This window comes from Cyprinodon variegatus, unplaced genomic scaffold (assembly GCF_000732505.1).
Source record: "Cyprinodon variegatus isolate N-32 unplaced genomic scaffold, C_variegatus-1.0 Scaffold109, whole genome shotgun sequence".
NCBI classification, from domain to species: domain Eukaryota; kingdom Metazoa; phylum Chordata; class Actinopteri; order Cyprinodontiformes; family Cyprinodontidae; genus Cyprinodon; species Cyprinodon variegatus.
In genome coordinates, this window is record NW_015150562.1 from 249859 (window position 1) to 275309 (window position 25451).

Genomic DNA, 25451 nt, shown 5'->3' on the forward strand with positions numbered 1-25451 from the left:
TATATTTATATTTATTTATTTATTTCTAATACTAGCAAAGAGCTCTAAAGCTTTAAAGTTTCTGGAGTGACCTAGTCAGAACCAGACTTAAATAAATTAGAGAAGATGTGGTTCGATCATCAATCTACAGAACGCTTAAATGTGGCTGAATTGTGTGTTTGTGGGCAAAATCCTCCCACAGGGCCGAAAAAGTTATCAGAAAGACCTGGTGGCTGTTTTAGCAGCTTTTAATAATAATTCAACTTTATTGATTTCAAATTGGAGAAATGTACCTCTACATTTAACTCCCCCTTGGTGAGCAGTGGGCTGCCATTGTGCGGCGCCCAGGGAGCAGTGTGGAGTTAAGGATCGACCGGGTATTTGCAACCCTCTCAGAGCACAAGCGCACTGCTCTAACCACCAGGCCAACACTCCCCTTTTCTCTTTTACTCTAAGGTTACATTTTATGTTCTAATCATGTCTTAAGCATTAGTCTTATTCGTTTCAAATTGTGTAACATGAAGTCTCTCCATCCTACACAAAGTTTCTCTTTCTGCTTTCTACCATCTTGGGGCCTGTTTAGTTTGGTTAATGCTTGATGCATCTACATCCTGTGTGGAAAGGAGACGCTCCGAACGCCAACGCTAGGGGAAGTGTAGGGCACAGACAGCTATAACACCACGCCACATGTAGAAGTGGAAAACACAGTTGCTTCCAACATTTTGAATGCCTCTTTTTGTCATCTGAGAGTGACAGAAATCAAGGAGCTGTTCATGCTGTTGTTTGCGTTGTTATGTGATCGTTTTGAAAAGAGGTCTATATTTGCAAACCCTCACCAGTAGGAGCTGTCGCTAGTCCATCATGCATTTCTGTGAGGAGCCATCCATGTGGTTAAAATTTTACTGCAGAAAAATCTGTTTTGCAGAAGCTGGGTGTGGAAGCTAAGATGATGTAATTTGACCTTGCAGAGCATAAACCAGGATATTATCTTCAAAGTAGCAGACCTTATCTCTATATGCATTCAGATGTTGATTTAAAAACAAGGGTTTTCAGAAAGGACGTCAATGAAATGTTTGTTTTTAATGCGAGTCCCAAAATCCAGACAGGGTTTATTGTAACTTCAAACCTAATTAACATTATAATAGCACAGCTCAACTCTTTCCAAGGAACAAAGATGGAAGGTCATATATTTTGTTCATAGAAGGATATTTTTGCACAAATAGTAAATAAAAAAAAATCAGGTTTATAGAGAATATCATGAGAAAGAGCTAGCTCTATTTGCTACTTATATCATTTCTAGAGGTGTTTTAGTATTCTGACCATTTTTTTAAACAAAGATTTCCTTCAAATAAGGATTTTTGTTTGTGTGTTTTTTTTTTAAAATATGTTACTAGTGATCATACAATGCTGGTCCTAAACTCCTTGATTCCTGTGCTGTTATTCTGCCTCTTTAGAGTTTTTGCAAGCAAGATGAGTTGATTGTTGTGCAGATAGTTAAATGGGGTCCAGAGAATATTCCATGTCTTTAACAACATCAATGAGATTAAAACTAAAACCATTTGATTTTTTTGGTGCAACCTAATCTGCACCACAAAGTGCTATTCACTTTTCTAAGGTCATTACCTCTGATTATAAAGGCTGAAGTCATTATTTATTCAACAGGTTTATTTTTTTATGCTTGTAGTTACAAATGTTCAGTTTACTATATTTCCAAAGCTTGTAACTTGTGTAAATTTACAAAAGATGACAGTCAATACATACAATATTATTTAACAATGTGGTTTTATATTGTTTTATTGGCCCTTAAACCCTCTTATCATATTATGCAGTGAGTAATAACTGCTCCTCATGGAATAATAGACGCCCATCAGATATCACAAATGCCTGTCATGTAACATTTTAATCTTACTTTGACCCCTTTATGTTTGTGTGTCACTGTGAGAATTACACAATATGTTTAACCACAGATTGTAACACAAAGTCTCAGTTATCATTTATAGCACTTTATTTCATTCAACAGTAGCAAGAAAAATAACTGTTGACCAATTTAAAAGTAAAAGTTGCTGTCCTACTGCTGTGGATTAGTTTAATTTACCAGAAGTTACCAAAAGGTTGATTCCATTTAGGGCTGCAACTAAGGATTATTTTGCAAATGGATTAAACTATTAATAATCGGATAGCCAAAGGTTCTCTAAAGATTATTTAAAGAGTATTGACAGACAAAAACATTTTATTGTTTTAAATGCAAAATATTTATCTATTGTTTTTTGTTTTTACAATTTTGGTATAATTACTGTTCATAGTGGGTTGCTCTGTCAGCTAAAGGCATGTTTTAGAGTCTGTACTCCAGTTAATGATTAATCGATAACTAAATTGATGATTATGGAAATAATCACGATTAATCAGATTCATTGTTTCAGCCCTAACGTTAGTAGGTTTGGATCATCTTAACAACAATTTGTGAACATTTCCTTTGATATCTGATCTACCCCAACCAAAGAGAAGCCCTACCTATGTTGTTCCACTTTAGGTAACATGCTCACTGCATATAGGTTCCTTAAATAACCTTGTTTAAGAAAGAAATATGATCTGTCCCTTCAATGTGTCCAGCCTTCCATTATTCTCTGCTGTTGGGAAAGAGAGATATCTCAAATAACCTTTGCAGCCCAAATTACTTGAATACAAAATTGTTTTCAGGGTTTTGCTTCTTCTAGGCTAACTGTAAGGACTTTCCACTCTCATGTGACATTGTTCCTCTCTTTTAACTGTGGTCTTTGTGCGCTCAGCTCCAGAGGATAACATGGTAGGGGCCCTGAGAGCTAGTGTACACAGAACCTCCCCTCCTTGCACTCTGCTCACCCCATCCAGCTTGAAGACAAAGAAATCCCCCTACCAGAGCTCCATGCCTAACAAGCATGTTTTTCCAAGCTGTTCCCACCATGCGGACCTGATTAAATGCAGGTCAGCGATCTCACCAAGCAGCTCTAACCACCCTAACTTTTCCCCCCATTAAATACATTCTATATTCCACTCATAATGGAATAAATGGATATACATGTTTGATCAATAATGCCAAAATACCAATTTGCAAAGAGGAATAAAAATTGAAACAAATGAAAACAGATGGAATAACTGTTTGGATAAGTCAGGATACCTTTATGTTTCTCTTTCAGTCTTCAACACCTCATGTCTAAATCAACAATATCATCCCTGTGCAGCTTGCAAACTTTTCCAAATCCCCATGGTTATCAGGACATCTGTTATCTACAGCTCTCCTTATTGACCCTGCAGATTTTCTCTCCGGTTAGAGTATTGGAAAAGTTGACCTATTCTCATGAAACTATTCTGAAGTAAGATTTTCTCCTCATTTTAATATAAAACCCTTTTGGAACAACTCAGACTCACAGTAAATCCCACAGTGTTAAATATGCAGTGTCTCAGTACATTGAGTCTTTTAAAATTATTACAACAACTGGAGTAAAATGTAGCTACCCTACGTAGAGTTTTAATTAAACACTAATTCCGAGTGGAAACAAATGCACTCTTATGCTAATGAAGGTTCTCAGTCATCCAGGTCATAGTCATTCCGTAAAAATTCAAAAAATATCCACTGGACTTGGTTTTCAAGATTTGAAGACGTTTCGCCACCTCTCCAGGAAGCTTTCTCAATTCAAATGTCTGGATCCGCAGTGAGTTTGAGTCTTATATGGACAAGGCCTTGTATTGCTTGGAAACATGCAATGGTAACCGATGAATGGGTCGTTTAGTTCCATCGTTAGCCTGTAATATCTGATCAGATATTACATTTGAATATCTGATCCATACATTTGAATTGAGAAAGCTTCCTGGAGAGGTGGCGAAACGTCTTCAAATCTTGAAAACCAAGTCCAGTGGATATTTTTTGAATTTTTACGAAATGCACTCTTAAAGTGTTAGTTTAACCCTGCAAAATATACAGTGTTGTTATAATTTTTTTTTTCATGTAAACAGAAACCCAAGCATTTAAAACAATGCTATAAGTAGACGATCCCATTTCCTCTAACAAATTGGTTGTTTTTTAGTTGAGTGGGACAAAACATTTTCGAGTTTCTGTTATCATAAGAACATTTTCACTCAGATTTACTATGATTAGATTTTTTTACATCATAAAAACTAGAGTTTTACTTCCATACAGAAAACCCATATTCTTATGTTCAGCTAACACAGTATACATGTCAGATTAAATATACATCTTATACTTCAGCGATAGTATCAAGGAGTTCATTTATTGTTATCTTTTATACTATATCTGTTGGTTGTGCTGTTATTTTTACATCTCTTTCCAGGTGATAAAGCAGACTGAAGATAATTTATGGTTATCTCCCTTTTATCTCCTCTTTCTTTCATCTTTTCCCCTTTTTTCTGTTTTTTCCTTTCCTGTTCTACTTACATTGCAGTGTCCATATAATCTGTAATACTCCCTGCATGAATTATAATAAAGCTATTTATATGCATAAATCAAGCGGAACACTAGGGCGATTGCCGTACTGCTCCACTTGTGAAAGCAAAATCTTTTGGGCCCTATTTGGCATCAAGATAATTATTCTATAAAACTAGAGTTTTAACATCAGATGTGTACACCTTTGGGAAAAAATAAATAAAAGCCCACAAACACATATTGTGAACACATTGCTCATTCATCCTTGAACACCATTTATTCCTCTAAAGCTGCCAAATGTATAAGTCGAGTGAAGGACCAAACTTCAGTGTTGAATAGTGTTTTCTAACAATTGTTTCACCGGAGAACGTTTTTCAAGAATTCATCTTATCAGTTTATCAATTTCCTGCAGACTGGTTAATAATCCCACTAAATCTGAGAGATTAAATAATTTAGACTTAATTCTAAGCTTCAATTCAAAGTCACTATCAGCAACTCTGTTCCACCAGCAATGAAAAACCAGAAGAACACGATCCTCATTTTCACCTTTGCTCTATATAAGCTAGTGATGGCTCTCAAAGAGCACCTCAGGCAGTAGGGCTGTAGTCAGACAATGAAGGGGCTTAATCAAAACACATGAGGATGAAGAAATACATTTAAACTGCAAAATGCAGTAATGAATATTCACCTTGTATGATTTATTTAGAAGGTGATTAAATCAGATGACTTATGCTAAAATAAGAAAATGCAGGAATTCACAAATTTCTAATGTGGCATTTGTCATGTCCTGCAACCTGAATGCATGAGTTTTATGGTTCTACAATACAAACAGAAAAACTAGACACCTAGAAATTAGAGATGCACAAATCAGCCTTTACTGGTTTTACTTGAGGTGTGACTATGGGCAGAAATCTGGTCCATTAGAAACAGCACTGCATGCAAAATTCTAAATTAAATGCATTTGTCTGAAAATATATTTTACTACATTGAACCTGGATTAATTCTGAATAAAAACTGATTTGCAACATATCATATTTGCTTTAAAACTTTAATAATTTTATTCAATTGCAATTAAAGTTTTATTTGATAGCATTTAGACTTAGCTTCAGTCCCAGTACCTCAAAGACCAGAATAATTGAACACAGATTCAAATTATGTGAAATAGCTAGGAAAAACTGAGGTTTGATGAAATTCATGACATACAGAAGGAGTGACAGGCAAACACATGTCACTTCCTGTCAATGTCTAAACAGGTGAACAGGGGTTGCCCTATCTAGTAACATTTATCTATGGATTCAACTTAAGCCTAACATCGGGAGTGAGTTTGCCACAGGCTCCTGCAAGGTGAAGCCATAAGGGGAAAGCTGATTAACCTTTTTTTTTTTTTACCTGATGCTTTTTATGCACATAATAAATGTAAAAGTAACCTGAGAGTTTTTCTGCATTTCACATAATGACTTCTCCAAGATTTAATGCAGTGGAATAACTTCATAATACTTAGACTGTAAATCTGCATTCGATTACTTTGGTCTATCTTGAGGACCTGGGTGTTTGCCAAGAAAAAAAAAAAACAAATTCTAGAACTGGAATCGAAATAAGTCAAGATTAATTTTCAGCCATCCATTCATTTTCACCACGCTTATTCCAGCTAGGGTTGAGAGGGTTCCTGGTGCCTATCTCCAGCTGTCAATAGGCGAAAGAAGGGAAAAACCCTGGACAGGTCGCCAGACTATCGCAGGGGAACGGTGACAAACAGGACAAACAACCATTCACACACACTCACACCTAAGGAGAATTTAGAGAAGCCAATTAACCTAACAGTCATGTTTTTGTACTGTGGGAGGAGTACCCGGAGAGAACCCACACATGCTCAGGGAGAAAGACCCCGGGCCAGGAAAAGAACCCGGAACCTTCTTGCTGCAAAGCAATAGTGCTACCCATCACGCCACTGTGCAGCTGCCACTAATATTTCAAAACAATAAAAATACAGCCTCAAAGCAAATTAATTTGAATTAGTAAAACCACTTATTATTCAGTTGCTAATTATTAAATCAGTTTTGATTAAGTCAAATGTACTTTTAAACCAATACATATTCCCTCTGTGCAGTTCAAATCCAGGTACTGATATTCAAATTCAGTTCCTGATGGCACATGTTTTCACCCATAAATGATTGGTTAAATCCAGGTTCCCTTCATTTACATTTTCTTTCTAGGAAGGGCTCCATTACTAAAGAGGAAAAACTATCCCTGTGGGAACTTTGATGGAGGCCATTGTTAGGAAGCCAACGCAATACTATCAACATGCTCATTCATTTTAATGTATCAAAGCATTAATCCAACAACCTTTATCTGAGTTTTCTTTTTATTTAGATCAAAAAAGTTATTTGTGAACTATAATTTAATGAAGGAAAATGTGCTAGTTGTCTGCTTTGATTCATTTCAGGAATCTGTTGGAAAATAATGGACCACCAACTTCTAATAAAAGACAAAATAGAACAATACCATCCATCTATCCATCCATCCATAAATATGTTGGATTTAAAAAAAACACTATTTACCATTTCCCTCATCCCCTTATTGGTGTTAAATAAGCCACAGTTACAGCACCCATCTAATCTATTAGATAAAGCTTCTCTTTATTTTTGTTTTTTAAATGGGAAACTGAAGAGAGCATATCATTTAAGTAAGGCAGATGTGCTCCAAGTTCAACATCAGAATCCAATGATGAGGTATAAATGTAAATGATTAACTGATAGTAACAAGTGGGTTCTTGGAGTCAGCAGGGCTCTTAAAGCTGTAGTGTATTGCAAACTTATAATAAACAGGCAAAAATTAATGATTGAAGTATTCTTAAGAGCTAAATATAGCGGCTTTAATTATTGTAAGCTAAGGATCGGGTCTGTAACATTGATACAGCGAAGGTGCTGGGGGGGGTCTGTTTTGGTGGCCTCAGAATTGTCTCTCTACTTTTTGCTGATGAGCTGGTTCTGTTGGTTTCATCAGGCCGCATCTGGTCAGGAGGAACCTTGTGAGGTGTTCTGGTCACGTCCCACCAGGAACAGACCCAAAGAAAGAAAAGACGGAAGGGAGGAAGGAAGGAAGGAAGGTGTGAGGTGTTCTGGTCACGTCCCACCAGGAACAGACCCAAAGGAAGACCCAGAATATGCTGGAGAGACTCAGTTAGCCAGAGAACGCCTCGGATTCCCTCAGAGAAGCTGCCTCATATGGCTGGAAGGAGGGAAGGCCTCCCTACTGCGCTTGTTTCCCCGCAACCCAACCCAGACTAAGCATAAGGAGATGGATGGAATCATAAAGAGTAGAGGAATCTCTCAAGACATTAGTGAGATAGGAAATCAAAAATACTAAATGTTAGGTTTATTTATAAAACTATCAATAGATTTATAGGGGGATGCTGGGGGAAGAACCAGTCCATTACAACTATGGCACACGGACAAAAAGGTTTTCACCAAAAATTTAGAGAAACACTTTCCATAGGCTCGATATTTAAGTTAGATAAAAAATCTTTTTCTATTATTATTTTCTTCCAATTTTCCATCGTAACACTGCAATGGGAAATTGGAATATAAAAATAGCAGAAAATTCCTTCCATTCCATTTCCATTCCTTCAAAATAGTTTAGCTACTGACGAGGCCTCTTAAAACTTTATCAAGCTGCTCCAGTAAAATACAAAAGACTCACTGAGCTGCAGGTAAAGCAATAAAAAATGCAGAGCCTGAATTATTCCCTCTCCCCCTGATCAGGCAGCGGCTCCATTACTTTTATAGAGAAACAGTACAGAGATCCTCACCTGAGGAACACGCCTCATGTTGCAGATAGCAGCTTAACTTCTGATTGCTCTCACTTGCAGAAAGCCCGCTTTCTGTGCTGGCTGTCAGAGTTTTATTAGTACTCTGATGGCGCAAATAAAACCCACATCAATTTCTGTCAGGGCTGATCTGTTGTTTATCTTTGCTAGATGAAATCAGAATATTAATAAGAGGCTGCTCTGTTAATAATTTGACTGACGTGACAATGTGGAATGTGCACCAGTATGAGGCAGGTGAAGCAGTGGAGGTGAATAAATAAATAATCCTGCAGCACAGCCTCAGCTGTGAAGCTGAACATAATATTTTGTGCTCAAATCTAAATGTGCTACACAAGCAGAAGTCTACAATAAGGATCAAATGTGACTGGAGCATGTATGGAAAGCCAGAAGTGCCACATACTCGATATATTAAAAAATTAAAAGATTTATCTTTGTAAATTTTAACATTTCTTTACAACTTAAGATGCATACTTCAAATTATATACATATAAAAAAAAATACAAATAACTAATTCATATTTTCCATGTAATTTATTAATTAATTTTTACTTCATATCCATCATAATCATTATGCATCATTTTAACAGTGATCAACACTTTGGTTCTACACAAAAAATAGGAATGCCACATGTAGGGGCTTATTTGGCCCAGGCCTAGCCAGGACTGTCAGCTGGCCTGGTCCCTTCCCATAATTTCTCTCCAGCAGCTCCTGAGTAAAAGGCTCACGTTTCTCTCAGCACAACAAATGTCATGAGAGCCAGCTAGTGCAGATTCTGTGCCACTTATAAGGCACAAACAGTTTAGGGTGTTCTGCAGCTGCTGCTGACCCAATTAAAAGCTTCTCTATGTTGTCCTTTAAGAAACAGATGGCGGGCAGGGACGTTCCCTCCACTCCCAGTCGTCAGCAAAAGATTTGCTGAAAACATGATCAAATAAAGAGTTCGGATTCCAAATAAAACTTTCAAACAAAATTAAGAAAAAAAAATAGTCAATAAACGTAATGGTTGGTGTTATTATGACAGCTGATGACGAATTAGATGAAAAGGAGATAATTTCAATTAAACAAATCAGAGACACTTTATGGGTAAATACATAAGCCCAATATATATATATATATATATATATTTTAAAAAACATGGAAATAAATAAATCAGGTTTTTCTCCATTAAATGAGAACTGCAAATATCAGCTCATGTGTTAAAAATGTGTGAAGACATTTAGAGAATCCTGCTGTTAATAAAGTCTAAAATCACATTTCCGAAGCGCTTTAAAATCAATGGTGAAAGCAGTGCCTTCTAGAAGGACTTTAAAAAAATGCTCCAAATACTTTTAATTAGCCGATGATGAGCAGCAGACAAAAGGAATAGATAAGAGCCATCTTTCTAACAAATTTTAACTGAAAAAAAAAAAAGATCCCAGCGTTATCAGAAGAACAGCTAGGCATGGAGGTGGAAGTGTCATGGTAAGTGTCCACTGCTGCTTCTGAAACAATTCGCAAGTAATTTGGATGATTACTTGATTAAAAGAGAGATTATTACCGAAAACAGATGATGCTTCATTTATTTCAGCTTTTCTTTGCTGTCATCAAGTGAGTTTTTCTTTCTGTATCCATATCAAACTCAAGTCAATGTTTGATTGCCTTCATCATCTAAAATCTCTTCAGAAATCAAGCCTGTTGCCATCCACTTGTTTTAACAATCCACAGCTGCTCAAAGAGCCACAAATGAATACCGGTAATAGACTGGAGTTAGACCATTTCCATGTCGGCTTTGGATGCATCGTGGTGATTATAGCTTTACTCAGAGCTGGGACCTAACCATTGTTTAGGAAGTCTCAAAATCGTCTTCAATCATTATGGTCATGTCAGGGTTGGGCAGAAGTCAGGACAGGTAACCAATTCTAAAGTCCTTTTGATTTTTTGATTTTTTTTATGGTGAATAATATGTTAAATTTAAATATGAGCCCATGTTTTTATCTAAATAGATGGTGAAACCAGCTCAACTTAAGAGTTCATAATAATAAGTTATCTAAAGTCAGTAAGCAAATGAAAAATAACCCATCTAGTGATCTAGATCTTTATTAATCCCATGTTTTTTGAAACTTCAAACGTCATTCATAGTTGAATGCTTTTTCATTTTTGTCTCTTGCATTTTTTGCATATTGCATCTTAGGTTTTCTTTGACTACTTTGTTGTTTATCACAAAAATGACAGCACTATTGGAAGGATACTTGTATTATTTCTTAAATGTGGTTAATTTGGTTGGCTGTGCTTTTACCTCCAACACATACAGTAAGAAGAATGTAGAAAGCCAGAGAGATTATCCTTGTTATTACAGGATGAGTAAATTCTTAAAATATTCATATTTCCGAGTTAAGTTTAAGTCCAATTCTAGTCCTAAGTAATTTGTGTAACAGTCCAGGTCAAGTCACAAGTCTTTGAAGTTTTTTTTTTTTTTTTTAAATATGATCTAAAGTTATAAAGCTAATGAATCAAGTCCTGACTGCTGGCTAAAGTAACGTGTTTGTGTTTCACTGGGAAACTGCCTCTTACAAAGCCCTGGAAGTTTTTTTTTGTTTTTTTTATCCTGTCAAGTTGTTCTGAAGAGGAACAGAAAGTGGAGCTTTTTGGTGATTTAGATTCAAAAACCTCCTTAAGAAAATAAAACATTGGAGGTATAAGTATGTAAAAATGTTCATACAAACAAATAAAAAAAACATGTATCTATAAATTTAAGGTTTACAGGTTAATTGTTGTTTCTGAAGCTTTTTCTTCCAATATTTGAGCCTTGAGGTTGCGTTTTCCCTCAGGAAAAATTTACACAGATTACTTTTGTTCCTGTAAACTCCACCCGTTAATCACTTGTACCTGAATAAAGTACTTACATCTGTCAGAAATTTCTGTTAAATCTTTGTCAGATAAAAAAAAAATCCTTTGAGTATTAAAAAAAAGAAACAACATGGCAAAACAAAGCTCAAAAAGCACCGTTCGGCTGCACTAAAGACAGTACTGAGGTTTATGACCCGGCCAGGCTGTTTACTTCCTGAAACTCTGAAACAAAATCACCCAATAACCTAAAATATGTGTCATCTGTTTCTGTCTAGGTCAACAGAATGAAACCCTGAACCATTAAATCTTGACCTCAAAAATAAATAAAGAGAGTTAGGGAAGGCCAAGGGAACTGAGCGACACAGGATGGCTGGGAAGGAGTCAGGTGGGTGGGAGGCCGGTGATCTCACCTCCTTCAATACAAATTATATTAGTAGCAGATTCAAATATAGCCTTGGCAGTTACAGATTATATACTTCAGCAGAGTGCTAGAGTTACACGACTGAGACGTCAGTGACGCCTTAACAAGTGGCAGAGAGGGAGGCTATGCTCGGAAGCTTTAAGGACTGGATTTAATAGGTTTCTGGATCCATTCCAGCAGATTTCTGCGTGATTGTTCATATACAGCTGCATCTTCATAAATCAAAACAACGTTGATAAATAATCTCATATCAACAGTTCAAAAACCAAACCATATACATGATATGCAACTGGCATGGAGGTCGGCCTGTGCTGTTTATAAGGAGTTTCCATAATTGTGTTAAGCAATAACCTAACATTTATATATTACACAAGTCAATCCTTAAAGGTCTTATGCAATATTTCAATTTCTGCATCATTGAGTTTGGGATTCAATCAGCTGAAGACCCTAATCCATTAAAGTGACAGAAATAAATAATAATTGTACTTAATAACATACTGAGATAGATTAGTTTTACTTTATTTAGTGAATTAAAAGACCTTTTCAATTATATCATGATTAACTGAGAGAAAGTTGTTTTGTTTTTGCAGCAAATCCGCCAAATTAAGAAGGAAACTTCAGGTTGTGTGTGATAAGTGGGGCAAACTGAACAGAGAGCTACAGCGTTGATCACACTTCCAGTCATCTTGAGTTTTATCAGAGATTCTGACAGGTGGCTGCTCGGCAGGGATCTATTTAAAGGAAAGGTGTAGCTCTTAGTAAGCAGTTTTTTTTCTTTTCTGGAGTCTGATTCATATTCGTCCCCACAAACACTCTTTTACATCTCTATTAGATGCGTCATATATTACACAGCAGATCTGCTGCGCTGTTTTCAGCAGTTGCGGCTGAACTGCAGGTGATTTGTTGTGAAAACAAGCAGAAGAGGCGCAGCTCAGAAAAAAGAAAAAGTTTTCTAAGCAGGGATCAGGAGGTAAAAACATATTTTATGTTTCATATAATGTGTGAAATCAGAATAAACATCAGCAATGTTTACACTGAGGCAGGAGCAGCCCAGGCGCACTTCCGTTCCGCCTTTAACCTTTTTAATGACAGAACCGAGATTTCCTTACCGAGCCTCCTAATGGGATCCTTCAGCCTCTCACCCGCTTTCCCCCTCTGTTCCCTCCTCGGAGCGGGGGCCGCTGACTTATAGCCGCTGCCTGACATTTAGAAAACTTTAAGAAACTTTAGTTACAGCTTTAGGCTATCCGGATTTCCTTTTACGCGCGTCTTGACTCCGGGTATGAGGACGCAGGTGTCTTGAAGCTGTCCAGAGAGACCCTGAGCTGTGAAGCAGACAGCTGTGAGCAACATTTATTCCTCTTTCCACATGTGTGAAGAGTCCCTCCCCTGTGGGTGATCTCCATGCCTGGGCGTAACAAGATTCCCAAAGCAGGCGTAGACGCGCAGTTTGGTTCGTGCGCCTCCTCCTTCTGTTGCGCCAACAAACAGGAACCCGGATAAATCAGAGCCGGACAATCATTGGGATTTTTTGTAAAGCCAAAGGCACAGAGGTCAAAGAGAATTTTTTCTACCATTACTGTCAATAATGTTAAATTGAATATTTAATGTAGAAGAATGTTTTACTTTTGTTCAAAAAGTATATATACAAACTGTCAAATCGCGTGTAAGAATTCTGCAGGCCAATCATATTTAATATATTAGTGAAGCCCCGCCCACAGAATTTAATAGGTAGAGCTGATAGGCTGAAACACAGATGAAGTTGAATAAGATCATATTTTGCTTTAGTTCGCCTCTACAAATAACATTGAAGCACATATTTAAATCATATTCTCTAAATTTGGAGAGCTGTGGAAAAGTCTTTGCCCTTCCCCTCATCCCCATGTTTTCTGAAAAAGTTTTTTTTTTTTAATGATAAAATCCCGAACATATCAAGCTCTGCTATGTCTCACTTGAGTTAAAAGGTCAGAGTTCATGATCCATCATAAGAAAGAGAGACTGGGGGGAAGGAGAGTCAAAGGCCAGAAACATAGCTGACCAAAACAAACATAATTACCGTTCTTACATCCCAAAACAATAAAAAATAAAATTTTGTTTTATGATCCCCAAGACGTTTAGGAAAAGTAATGTCAATAAAACACGGTGGTGGCAGTGCAATGGTCTGGGAGAGCTTTGCGTTTTCAAAAATTAATATTTGGTATTATGATTTAATTTCCATTAGGGACAAATTTAGTATTTTTTAACTGAATTTATGATAAAAGCGGGATATCTCTCTTTTTTTTCCTTAGAAAATAATGAAGGGAAAAGTATTGCTTTCCACTTGGGCTTTGCAGCAGGATAATATAAAATAGCAAAGTCACCACTGTATGACTAAAAACAAAGTCAGATTATCTAAATTTCATTTTAATAGTGCAATTTACACTGAAAAATGTGACTGATTTGAAATATTAACATTCAAGAAAATTGCCAAACACTTAATATTTTTCTCTTAAAATACATGTCAAATTAAACTAATTTCCTTAACTCTACAGCCCACATAAGAACAGGAATTTCAAAGATAACTTGTAACCTTTATTCTGAAGGCCAATATAGTCCCGTTTTATTGCATTTCCAATAGTAATGTGGAATATGATTTAGCAGTAACCCCTGCTTTAAAAAGTAAGGCTTTTATTTTGGATATTTGTTTATTTATATTATGGCTGGTCAAGCATTTGCAAAACAACACATTGCGTTTTCTGGGATTTATGGCAAAAATGGAATTTTATTTTGGAGTGCATCGTTCGGATCTTTGATGAAACACCAACAGGATTCCCTTTTCATTACTCAGTTGTCTAAGACTATAATGCATGGTTTCATTTTGCATTAATCTAGTTCAAATACCTTGGCTTTTATTTTGAAAATCCTTGTCAAAAAAAGTTATGCACGCTAAAGCCGCTTTAATTTAGCAGTGAATGAGACAGAAGCGCCATCTGTTGGCGAGTTATAATGCCTACACAACTTTAAAAAATTCTCAAAATTATATTTTCACATATAAAAAGCGTTAAATACATACATGTTTACAGTGTTGTCATTTTAAGTAGAAAAACATTTTTTTATATATAAATATGAGCACTCATTAACTAATAAGAAGCATAAGGTAACAGAGGACAAAAGAGCTGGGAAAACTGGAAAAAGGATTATTATCAATAGGAGATATAAGAAAATGTTTTGGAGAGCTGGACTTTAACTGTTTGAGGCTAATCTGTTTCTCTGACCTGGTCACTTGATGCAGCCTTTGGATCAATTTCTGGGTTTTGCATACACTCTATCTACAGTTCATGGTTTTAATGCATCCTACCCATATGTTCTGCATCATAAGTGTTTGTATCTTTCTCCTCCTCTCAACAGCAGCAATAACCAGGTTAGACTGAGTGAGAGATTAATTCATGTCTGCTAATCCTCGGAGGCTGTGATCTATGCAGGAGCAGCTTGGGTTGTGTAGCTGCTGCTTCTTGATTTGAGGAATATGCTTGCAGCTCTGGAATGGTTTCCCTGGTCTTCACAGTCGTCAGGGGTTTCACGTTCACAGCAGAGCACCACCTCTTTCTCAAAGAATTCACAGTTCAGCTTGCTTATTCACCAGGGGTGAAACTAGGCCTGCTTCTATTAGTAGAAGTAGTTGGCCTGTGTTGTTTGGGAGCCATTAGATTCCTGCTGTTTACAGGGAGGGTTTTGGGGAAACCAGGACCTCCCAGCAACTCCCTGTAAAATCTTGCACACCACATTACCAATTTATCCTTTTTTTTTTTTTTTTTATAAAATAAAGAATATTTAGCAGTATATGTGAGGAAACTATACCAATATACAAACATGACAGCTAAAAATTCATAGCCGAAGGTGAACACAGTGTTTAAACCTCAATAGTTTATATTGCACACATAAAATGATGTTTATGTGAAACAAATTGAAACAGTTGAACATAAACAATAATCCAGTGCATTTCAGCTATACTCACAAACATTCATTTCTAATATCTGTTTTTTGAAAAAGCCAAGAAAGGCTATTTTAAAATGTAAACGGAGAAATGAAAGCAAAAAGGTCATGTTAAAGCTTGTTAACTATCGGAGAACTAAAGAAAGATCAGGCACCGACTACTTCCTGAAGCGATGGTAGTTAGCGAGGTAGTGGGTAACAGATTTAATATAGACAAGACATTCTAAGTTCGCTTATATTATATCAGAGCCTGTAGTTGTTACAGCTGTAAAAAGACGTAAAAGGGCGTGCATTTTATAAGCTAAGATAAAGCAACAATGAAGAACTGGGAAGGGAACTGTTTTCGTCCAGGACATAAACGGGACCAACGAAAACACGTTGGCCTAGTCAGCTTAAGAGTAAAAATCGTTCTTACCGTTTTATTTGCATTTTAATACATATCTGTTCATTTAATACAGCATACAATTGACATGACAGTGAAAACTCACTTCTTTTTATTATATGGAATCATGACTAAACGCTATAGAGCGAGCTAGTTAGCTTTAGCTAGCCTAGCTTTATCCACAACGTTTATTCTTTTATGTCGCTATCATTAACTTTTGACTCTCATGTCCACATTTCAGGTTAGATTTTAATGGTTAAAGTGATTTCACAATTGTTGGAAAGGATGCAGTGTTTTAAATACACGAGCGACATCACGGAGCTCTCCGTTCGCTAACTAACGTTAAGAGCTAACGTTAGCCAACATATCCTTAGCTTTTAAAATTTAAGGCAACGGTGTAAAACACTGCACATTTGGGGCTGCCGAGAATAAACAGATAGACACCACTTCGTCAATGGTAGCAGCGTTATTAAACAGGTGTGAGATCGCCTGACCCACCCTTTGACAACGAGGGGTTCGGAAGTGTAACCGTAGCGGCGGCTTCACAATAAATGCCGTTTGTTTACGCTGGTTACTGTGTTCACCCCCAAAGCTTCTGCTATACGACGTATCAATCCGCACAACACGTAATACTAAAACGAAGTCTTTGAATGCTACAGCTAGCCCCCACAAGTCATATTTCTTATGCGAATATCCGTTCGACATAATATAATTTAGTAACTACTTTAGATTTCATTATTATTTTAACACGAACACTGAAAACGGACTAGATTCTGTGAAAGGGTGGCTTTATTTTCTTTCAAATATAGGTGAGTTACATTTTATTACCGAAAGTCCTATTTAGTTTTTGGAATTGCAAACAACCGCTTCAAGTAAATTCCATTGTATAATACACAACAGCTAACTTTTGACAAACATTTACATTGTTTTAAAATATTACAACCAGCTCCGAAATCAAAACATCCACCTATTACCCCTTCGTTTCTTTATGGTAGTGTCCATAAAAATGCCCGGGACTGCTTTTTTAGGTCTACCTCGGGCTTTTTTGAGTGACAGTATTAGTCGTCCAATCAGAAAATTGATTGAGCTTAGCAACAGCAAAGTTTCCCTGCGAGCCAATCAAAAAAATGGAGGGTGGGATTTTTGGGGCCAATGGTTGTACTCTCTGATTGGTTGAAAAGCTAATCATTTATGGCAGACTTGTGGACTATGTAGTTTATAAAGGATGTTTTACGTCTGAGCTCTACAGTAATGAGAACAGCATATCCCAGAATGCATTACACATCACAAGCAGCGGCATGCGCACAGAGAGCGGCGGAGCTGCTATATAAACACGGGCTCCCTCTTCTTCTGTAGCAGACTGGACGCAGTTGTGACGGTGAAACGCAGTCTCAGAGTGAACGTGTCCTTTGACAGCACTGAAACAGTTAATGGTAGTTAGCGACAGTTGCTCTGACAAATCCTTGGAGGAGTAACAAGTGTTGACTTATTCGGAAGTTTGTATGCAGACGTGAAATTCAACTTTATTTTCGCATTTTTAGTCGTTCTTGAAGTACTATTTTTTTTTTCTAAAAAAACATAATTTTTTCATCTTTTAACGAACTTTGAATTCTTGCCTCTTTGGGCACGAGAATAATCTAAGATGTGTTAAAGCGGAGCGAATAAGAAGGAAATCGTCAGAATGACAGAGCCAGGAGAGCAGACAGTAACTTCAGACAGTCCGTCAGGTGAGAGTAGCGGGGACGCTTTGGAGCATCTCCCAGCCATCAACCGTGGAGGACCACAGAACGGCGGAAGGGGGCGCCAGAGAGCAGAGAAGCATCAGCGCCGGGCGGGGAACTGCGAGGATATCAACACAGACAAGTTATGGCGAATGAAAGGCGGACGGAGGGAGGTGTGTCCCGCTTCGGCAGCCGGAAACGAACTTTCCAACTACTCGAATGCAAGCAAGCCTCACGAAAATGATGCTTTTCTCGATGGTGACCACGATCGACCAGAGAGAAAGGGAGGACCCGGCCCCCTGCAGGAGGCTTTTAACCGGGCGGGGGTTGAGAATGTGCTCATCGACTCCGACACCGGCTTAGAAGCACGGCTGGGTAAAAAGAGGCACCGGCGCAGGACCTCTAAGAAGAAACGTCACTGGAAGCCTTATAACAAACTTTCTTGGGAAGAGAAGAAGGCTCTGGAGGAGAGGGAAACCGCCAGGGCTTCCAGGATGAGGGAGGAGATGTTCGCCAAGGGGCTCCCGGTCGCTCCCTACAACACCACCCAGTTTCTGATGGACGAGCACGACCGAGAGGAGCCCGACCTCAATACGGAGAGCGGGCTCAGGCGGCCCTGTGGGGTCGGCGGCCGCATGGAGGACACTGGGAGCGAGGAGGAGCTCTGTGACAATGAGGAGGAAGAAGACGATGACGGCAGCGGAGGAGGAGGAGGCAGCGATGGGATCGGGAGGCCCGGGAACGCAGGTGGGGAGTATCTCCAGAGGGACTTTTCCGAGACCTATGAGATGTACCACGTAGAGAGTCTGCAGAACATGACGAAGCAGGAGTTGGTGCAGGAGTACCTGGAGCTGGAGAAGTGCATGTCCCGCCTGGAGGAGGAGAACAACCGCCTGCGGCGCGCCGTGGAGCCCGGGACCGGGGGGGAGAACTCTCAGGTCCGGCTCCGGGAGATGGAGCTGGAGCTGGAGAGACTGAGAGCCGAGAACACAGAGCTGCTCCTGCAGAGCCAGCCCACTAAGGAGAGTGGGCAACTTACCACGAAGTAAAAAGACTAAATTCATTCAAAGAGGTAAAAAAAATAAATGGAAAAATATTGGACTACTGTTCGCTTTTTTGTTTTTGTTTTTTTTTTTGTTTTTTTTTTTTTTTTAACGGTCATCAATTCTCTGTAATCATCTATTTGACCTTTCTGTTCTATTTGGGCTGTTTAATTCCTAAACATTTATTATGGTGGAAATGTAAATATTTCAAATTTTTTTTTTTTTTTTTTTTTTTTTTTTTTTTTTTATAAATATGAGTGTTTAACTAAAAAAAAAAAAACATTTGTTTTCTTATGTTCAACTTTCTGGGAGTATCCACTGACACTGTTCCATGTTTAAAGACAAAAACATTGTATGTCATTTCCTCTCCAGATATTCAGTGACAAATTGCAGCACATTAGGGCAACATTTTTATTTTTCTTCTTGCAAATTCAAACCCTATACTTACCATTTTGACAGTTGTATGTTATAATTGATTTAAATAATAAAAGTTTTGATTAAAGCTGTCTGGTTGTAAAGTTTAACCCTAAAAGGTCCAGGAAGCACCCACTAAAGGCTGCAGTGTTGCTTTTGATCACAAGGCTACTCATCCTCCCTTACAGGGATTCCACATTGGGCTTAAAGCCATCTGAGCTCTGATTAATCTGTACTACAGGTGTTATTAAGTGTAGCACATTTAGATCTGATAGATGCCAGCAGAACCCCAAAGTCTAATAAAATGCTCCACAGGCTGAAATGATATGAACCTACCTACTAGTGACAGGTATGCTCAATTTCTGAATGCATAATTAAGTGTAACATAAAGAAAAGCAGCCTGTTTTCCTTTTAATGTGCAGAAGCAAAACAAGGCTGGAAATCTGTATTCATCTTTAACCTCTAGGGGGCGTCATTTAACTCATAATATAGTAATTGAACATCATTGATCTCACAATGGGGAAATTTACTTCTGCATCTTCACTCATCCCCATGGGGAGCAGTAGGCTGCCACCACCCTACTCATGCTATGAAATAAGATCCAGCACATACACCGCTCATCTTTTAAACATACTTCTGTTTATTTACATCTTATACCTTTTTGTTTCAAAGCGAAATAGTTTCAGGCGGACAAGCTTTGCTTTTTTTTTTGTCCAGTCATTTTCATCAGTAAGTCAAAAGTAATTCCCAATGTACACAATACAGTATGTTACATATTAAGATGGTATGTACAAAAACTGTTTTAAAATACAACAAACATTAGATAAAATCACATTTCAGTACATCACACACCAACTGATGAGGTTTAGGAATTGTGATATTGTCTGGTGTGACCTAATGTGGTTAAAGGGAAGGGCTTGTTGTACCATAATCACACAGAGAGATGACCTCACTTTGATTGGGGGGGGAAACAGAAGCAGCTGAGGGATTTCTATGCCTGTTTTTGTTTCCTTGGTCTTAGCAGCGGTAGTTACGGCTGTTATAAACACATTTCGTCGAAAGGAGTGCATAGATGTGTCCTTGGCTTGAAGTTATATGTACGCATCTTTGGGTCGGTCTCCTTAGCTCGGCCATCAGCCACATCAAGAGGGGAGATCCGCATAAAATGAAGGGAAATAAATAAAAGACAGGACCTGCGCATGGCACCGCAGAACAACACATTCCAGAACAATCAGGCACTTGTAGAATCTTGAGGTAAGAAAAAAAAACTAGACCTTTATCTACACTGGAATATTTTGGTCAGAGAAGCTATTTGTGGTGGTTTTAGCAGAAGAGATAAAAGTTAAACAGTTCTGTGAAAAAATATCCCACCCTACTAATTAATTTCTTGCACCAGTGGATATTATTAAGGTCTAAATGTTAACATTAAAAACCTAAATATGCCAAAAAAAAACAACTGAAAAATTTGGATTTTAATTTATTTAAAAAAAAAAAAAGCTAGAGGGGGAAATTCCCTCCCCAAATTAACTTCTGTTAAGTTAAAAATTCATGGTTTCATCAATAGCAGGAATTCATCCAGGTCCTGAAAGAATTAAGAATAGAATTAATTTATTGTCATTACACTGTCACAAGTACAAAGCAACAAATTAAATCTGCATTTAAGCAGTGGGCTGCCACTGTGCGGCGGCCAGGGAGCAGTGTTGGATAAGGGGTCTTGCTCAGGGAGCCAGAGTGGCAGTCTGTGGGAATGGGACTTGAACTCACAACCTCTATGACCCAAGGGCAATGCCCTAACCATTAGGACGCCACTCCCCCATAAGAACCACGCCTGACATATTTACACTAATATAAGGAGAATAAAGGTTTATTTCACATCTCATTTGCTGAGAATTGTTTCCCCAAAGGTCTTAAGGAAGTCAGTTTCTTTTTTTTTTACGAATCACTAACATCAATCTTTACCTGTAGGATTTAAGATAATCACTCAGGGTTTGTTTGTGACCTCTTGGATGAGTCAACAGTGCGGTCTTGGAGTAATTTTGGTCTGCCAGCCGCTCCTAGGAAGGTTTACCGCTGTCCAAATTGTCATTAGTGGAAAACATCTCTCACTGTGGTTCACTGGAGTCCTAAAGGTTTAGAAATGGCTCTGTAACAGGTTCTAGAAAGATGTAAAAGACCTTTGTTTCTTATCTGTTGTTGGATCTATATTTTATGGGGCGTTATGTGCTGTTTTTTTTGGACATTTTTGTTCTACTTCAGGCTGCCAGACTAGTTCTATTTAGGGTTGGGCAACAGAAACTGAAACAAATCACATGATTAATCACACTGGTTTTATGATTCAACTAAAGGGGAATTACCTTTATACGTAGGGGCAGGTTGGAATGATTATACTTTGAGTAATAGTACATTTGAATACTGCATTTGGTATTGTTACAGGTAAACTATGATGCTTTTTATCACGTTTACATCCGCAAATAAGAAAAAGGGGGAAGGGAATATTTTCCCACAGAACTCTAAAGACGTGTTTTCAATCTCTGCAATGTACCATTTCTCCAAGTCTGTTAGGATTAAATAAAATGTGACCTCATGGAAAACGTGTCCCACACATCCCTGCAATAATAACTGTGTTGACAGATGAATCCTCAGTGGGGATGGGCTGAAAAAAGATCCCAAACTAAAAAGGTAAAAATATGAGATCAGAGGTAACAATAAGTAATACCAGATATGGAAAAAAAAAAGATGAGCTCAGTGTTGGCATACCCAGGTGCCTGCTAAGCTTCCCAAAAGGATCTGCTAGATTAGCTACATGCATTTCCCACATAGGTTTGTTGATGGATTTTTGTTTAAAGTCGATCACTTTTATTAAAAGTCAGTATCTCAGGACATAAAGGTACTCTGTACAGTGCTGAAGATCAGAAAGGCCATTTATGGAGAAATAAGGAACAGGTTGCATCGAGGTTCAATCACCATAAAAGTACTGTTTTTCTTTACTTTAATACAAAATATATAATATATATTGAATATAAACAAAAAATAATATATTAAGGGAAACATTTCAAGTAACGTCTTGAAAGAAATGACTGCACTCTGTGCACATTTTGTAAACCATATAAAAATAACTAAAAATTACAGGAGAAAACCAAACATAATATTTATATTTACAAGGTTAACTTAACAAGGCTTTGTACAAAATGCTACAAAACATCATTTTTGCGCAAACACTCAAACATTATTAACAAGAAGAGACAGACATCTGTGTCCATGTGTTGGAATCCGTCCACTGGTTGGACTAAAAACTGGACTTTTACAGTGAGTGTGGTCAGGAAGACAGAAACGGCTGTTTAACTTTGTGATTCTGATGGTTTTTTGTAACATCTACCATGAAACTAAATCATGTAAAAGCACCATTTTTCTCAACCAGAGCAAAGCTGCAGGACAGCGCCCTCCTCTGATCACCCAGAAGCGTGTCTCATTTGGCCAACCATTTAAGTTGGGAAGGAGTGGATGTCTATTTTTGCTAAATTGGGAATTTTTGGCGATAACAGATATAGTTAATGTCTTGGCCCTATTTTTGAGTGTTGTTTTAAAGCAAACAGAAAACCCTAAAGCTAAGGCAACACTGTGCTGCCCTTTGTCATGCAAGTGGAGTCTGAAAGAAATGACTGGCTATGTTGGACCTCTTCAACCCTGAAAGTTCTCACAGGTACTGGTGGTACAATGTAGAGGTGGGAGCTTGGCGTGTAACGGGTTCTTGGTTCAAGCTGTCTGCTCCTCGAGATTTCACCTGGTTTTGGTTGATGGGAGACAGGGGGAACTCGTTGACAGTGAGTGGGGATCTCTTGTCAGATGTCTCGGTTGGTGAGGCCACTACGGTGTGTCTCCGCCACGCACGTTTCTTCCTTCGTGTCTCAGGTGAAGGCGGTTTTCGGAGCCCGACCCCACGGAGGTCGTCGGCAGAGCCCAGCAGTCGAGCGCGGACGTGTTCAGCTAGAGACCTGCCGCCTGGGCCGGTTGGCGTGAAGGAGGCAGCCTCGCTGGGCGGCAGGGCGGGCCTTGTTCGGGATAGGCGCAGATTTTCCTGACTGCTGCCTGAAGAGGGGTTACTTCTGGAGCTGTCTTTCACTGGTCTTGGTGCACCTTCGGACCCAGAGCCAGTCCCCTCGCTGTGAGACTCCAACAGGTCCAGGGAACGGGCCTTGGCCTTCTCCGACTTCAGTTTCTTTCTGGCAAGAGTGTCACACTGGATCAGCTTGTGGGAGTTAAAGGAAGGCCGTGAGTGCAGTCTGTGAGCAGTGGAGGAAGAGGAAGAAGAGGGCGTGTTAGAGCGTGCTCCTCCTTCACTCCTCTCTGAAGAGTCAGCTGTGTTGGTGATGGGAGCGGGCGGGGTGAGGGGGCTTGTGGGTAAGATAACTTGGGGTTTGCACTGTGAGTAGAGGAAGCTGCGGGGTGCTGATGGTTGCGGGTTTGGTGGCGTTGTTGGTTGTTTACTGGGTCTCTCCTGGGTAAGGGAGCGTGAGGCGAAGCCGCTCTCGTTGTCAGTCTCGCTCACCAGCTCGCTGTGCTCGTCGTCAGCCTCGTCGCCCCTGCCCTCTGACCCCAAGCTGCGCCCTAACGTGGAAAGGGTGGAGTAACCAGAGACAATAGAGCGAGCATCCTCTGGAGCTTTCCACGGCTGCTCCTTCACCTCGGCCCGGACAACCTCCTCCTGCAACAAAATGGCCGTCTGCCTTCCTTCAGCCTCTTCTTCCTCTTTACAGCACGGCTGACATGAGACAACTGTGGCCAATTCCTCTTCTGACTCCTCCTTTACTCCACCTTCTACAACTTCCTCCTCGTCATCATCGTCGTCCTCTTCATCCTCATCATCCTCCTCTCCCTCAGCTCGAGGAGCAGTGTCGCCCACCGGCGACTCTGCCTCCTCTTCCTCCTCCATCCCAAGGTGCCCTGCTTTGATCGGTTCGTGCTCCGAGTCATCATCGGTGCTGCTGCCGATCCGGCGAGCTAGATGCCGCTTCCTTCGCTTTCGCCCTGATACGGCGGACATGATGGACAGTGCCAGGAAGTCCTTGGCGGTGAGGTCTTTTTTTGATCCCCAGGACCCCTGAAAAAGGAGGAAATACTACTGTAACACCAACATTTCTTATGTCCTACATTACACTTCAGGTCAGAAGTTTGCATTAAACCCACCCCATGTTATTGTTGAGGGAAACTGGTCAAATTTGAACCATTGGGTTGTTAATTTCAGGCAAGTTGGAAGAATTTGGAGCCAGTCAAAACAGCATTAGTAGTGAAACTGCGCACAGAATGATGCAGCCACTACCATACATGACAGTAGGTTTCTTGTGTTTGAAAACCTTTTGACAAAGTTTTCTTAATTCTGTCCAAAAAACTTAATAGTTTTAACCTTTCCTCTAAAAATGCATGCGATTTGTCCACGTGGATGTTTTTTTTTATTTTATTTTTTTTAATCTACAGTTGTTCGGAAACAGCTCCAAAAAGGTCTTCTTTCTTAACTTAATTAGACTGCAGCTGGTGTTTTCTCGCTGCAGGAAAGGATTTGCTTGACACAACTCTTTTTATTGACCAACACTGGACCAAGTCCAAGGAGAAACATTCAAATGAATTAAATCAATAGTTGTCTTCAAAATATATTGTAGCTTTATGATGTAAATACCCAGGATGGTTTTAAAGAAAAAAATTGGCCAAAATGGTGCGTTTAATGAACTGTCGCGTGTGTTTGAAAGACGGTACCTTTGATTTAGCTGAGTCACTGTTGGTTGAGTCTGCGGAAGAAGAAATACACAAATCAGAAGGTAAGAAGAGCTTAAGTTAAAAAGTCATAGTGGAGGACACAGAGGCTGTGATAATATATTTATACCTTTGGACTAATTTAATTTAAGCTTCCATTACCACCCTTCCACAGGAATGTTGAGTTTCTTAAATAACTTTATTTTCCTGCAGATATAAAGTTAAGGTAGCTTTAAATAATTATAATAAAGTCTGGCTCATTGGAAGCTAAATTTAAAGAACAGACAGACTCAAGAACTGTTTACAGAACCGTCCTCTGTCTGAACAAATCCAAACTCATGAGGTGATGTGATCCTCCACTGTGTCCTCTCACCATGTCAGAATCCAAAGCAAACACACTGATTTACAGACTGAAGCATTTGGAGGGAGAGACAATGATTTAAGGGGAAGCAGTGGCTTGGCATTGAAGGAGAAAGTGGATTAGGACCCACAGCAAACACCGATGGCAGCAATCATTGACAGGGATGGAAGCGAGACACGCATCTCCTCACAAACACAGACACACAAAGAGGCAGGAGAAATTATCAGGGGGGGTTTCTTTCCCGTTCCAAGATTTTTATTCGTGGGCTCTTAACTGATCAGACTGTATCTTTGCTTTATGCTTACATTCATTAGAAATATTGTTGATCTCTTTATCTAAAAACA

General features: G+C 38.9%; 3 protein-coding genes across 14 annotated transcripts in view; 1 reads left to right on the top strand and 2 right to left on the bottom strand.

Annotated features, from left to right (window-relative positions):
* Positions 1-12901, bottom strand: part of LOC107084767 (1-phosphatidylinositol 4,5-bisphosphate phosphodiesterase delta-3-A-like) — a 29812-nt gene extending 16911 nt beyond the window's left edge. The window contains exon 1 of the mRNA XM_015374767.1: positions 12579-12901. Within this exon, the coding sequence (XP_015230253.1) occupies positions 12579-12675 (97 nt within the window). The 5' untranslated portion in view covers positions 12676-12901. The remainder of the gene's footprint in view (positions 1-12578) is intronic.
* Positions 12902-17183: 4282 nt separating this feature from the next.
* On the top strand, positions 17184-18673 carry LOC107084759 (protein HEXIM-like). The gene has a single exon (XM_015374757.1). It carries the CDS (start codon positions 17505-17507, stop codon positions 18591-18593), a length of 1089 nt encoding a protein of 362 aa, XP_015230243.1. The 5' UTR covers positions 17184-17504; the 3' UTR covers positions 18594-18673.
* A 951-nt stretch (positions 18674-19624) lies between these two features.
* The window catches only part of arhgap23 (Rho GTPase activating protein 23), a 78309-nt gene continuing 72482 nt past the window's right edge, over positions 19625-25451 (bottom strand). For 7 of the 12 annotated variants that reach the window (XM_015374814.1, XM_015374812.1, XM_015374810.1 and 4 more), the window contains 2 exons: positions 24750-24781; positions 22696-24099 (listed from right to left, as the gene is read on the bottom strand). In XM_015374814.1, coding sequence (XP_015230300.1) covers positions 22696-24099; positions 24750-24781 — 1436 coding nt within the window. Of the gene's footprint in view, positions 24100-24749; positions 24782-25451 lie in introns of those variants that run through there. The other 5 variants (XM_015374808.1, XM_015374806.1, XM_015374811.1 and 2 more) reach the window with 3 other exon arrangements.

Bases quoted from the DNA above. Each gene is read 5' to 3' on its own strand.
- LOC107084759 (XM_015374757.1), top strand. From the start codon at position 17,505: ATGACAGAGCCAGGAGAGCAGACAGTAACTTCAGACAGTCCGTCAGGT.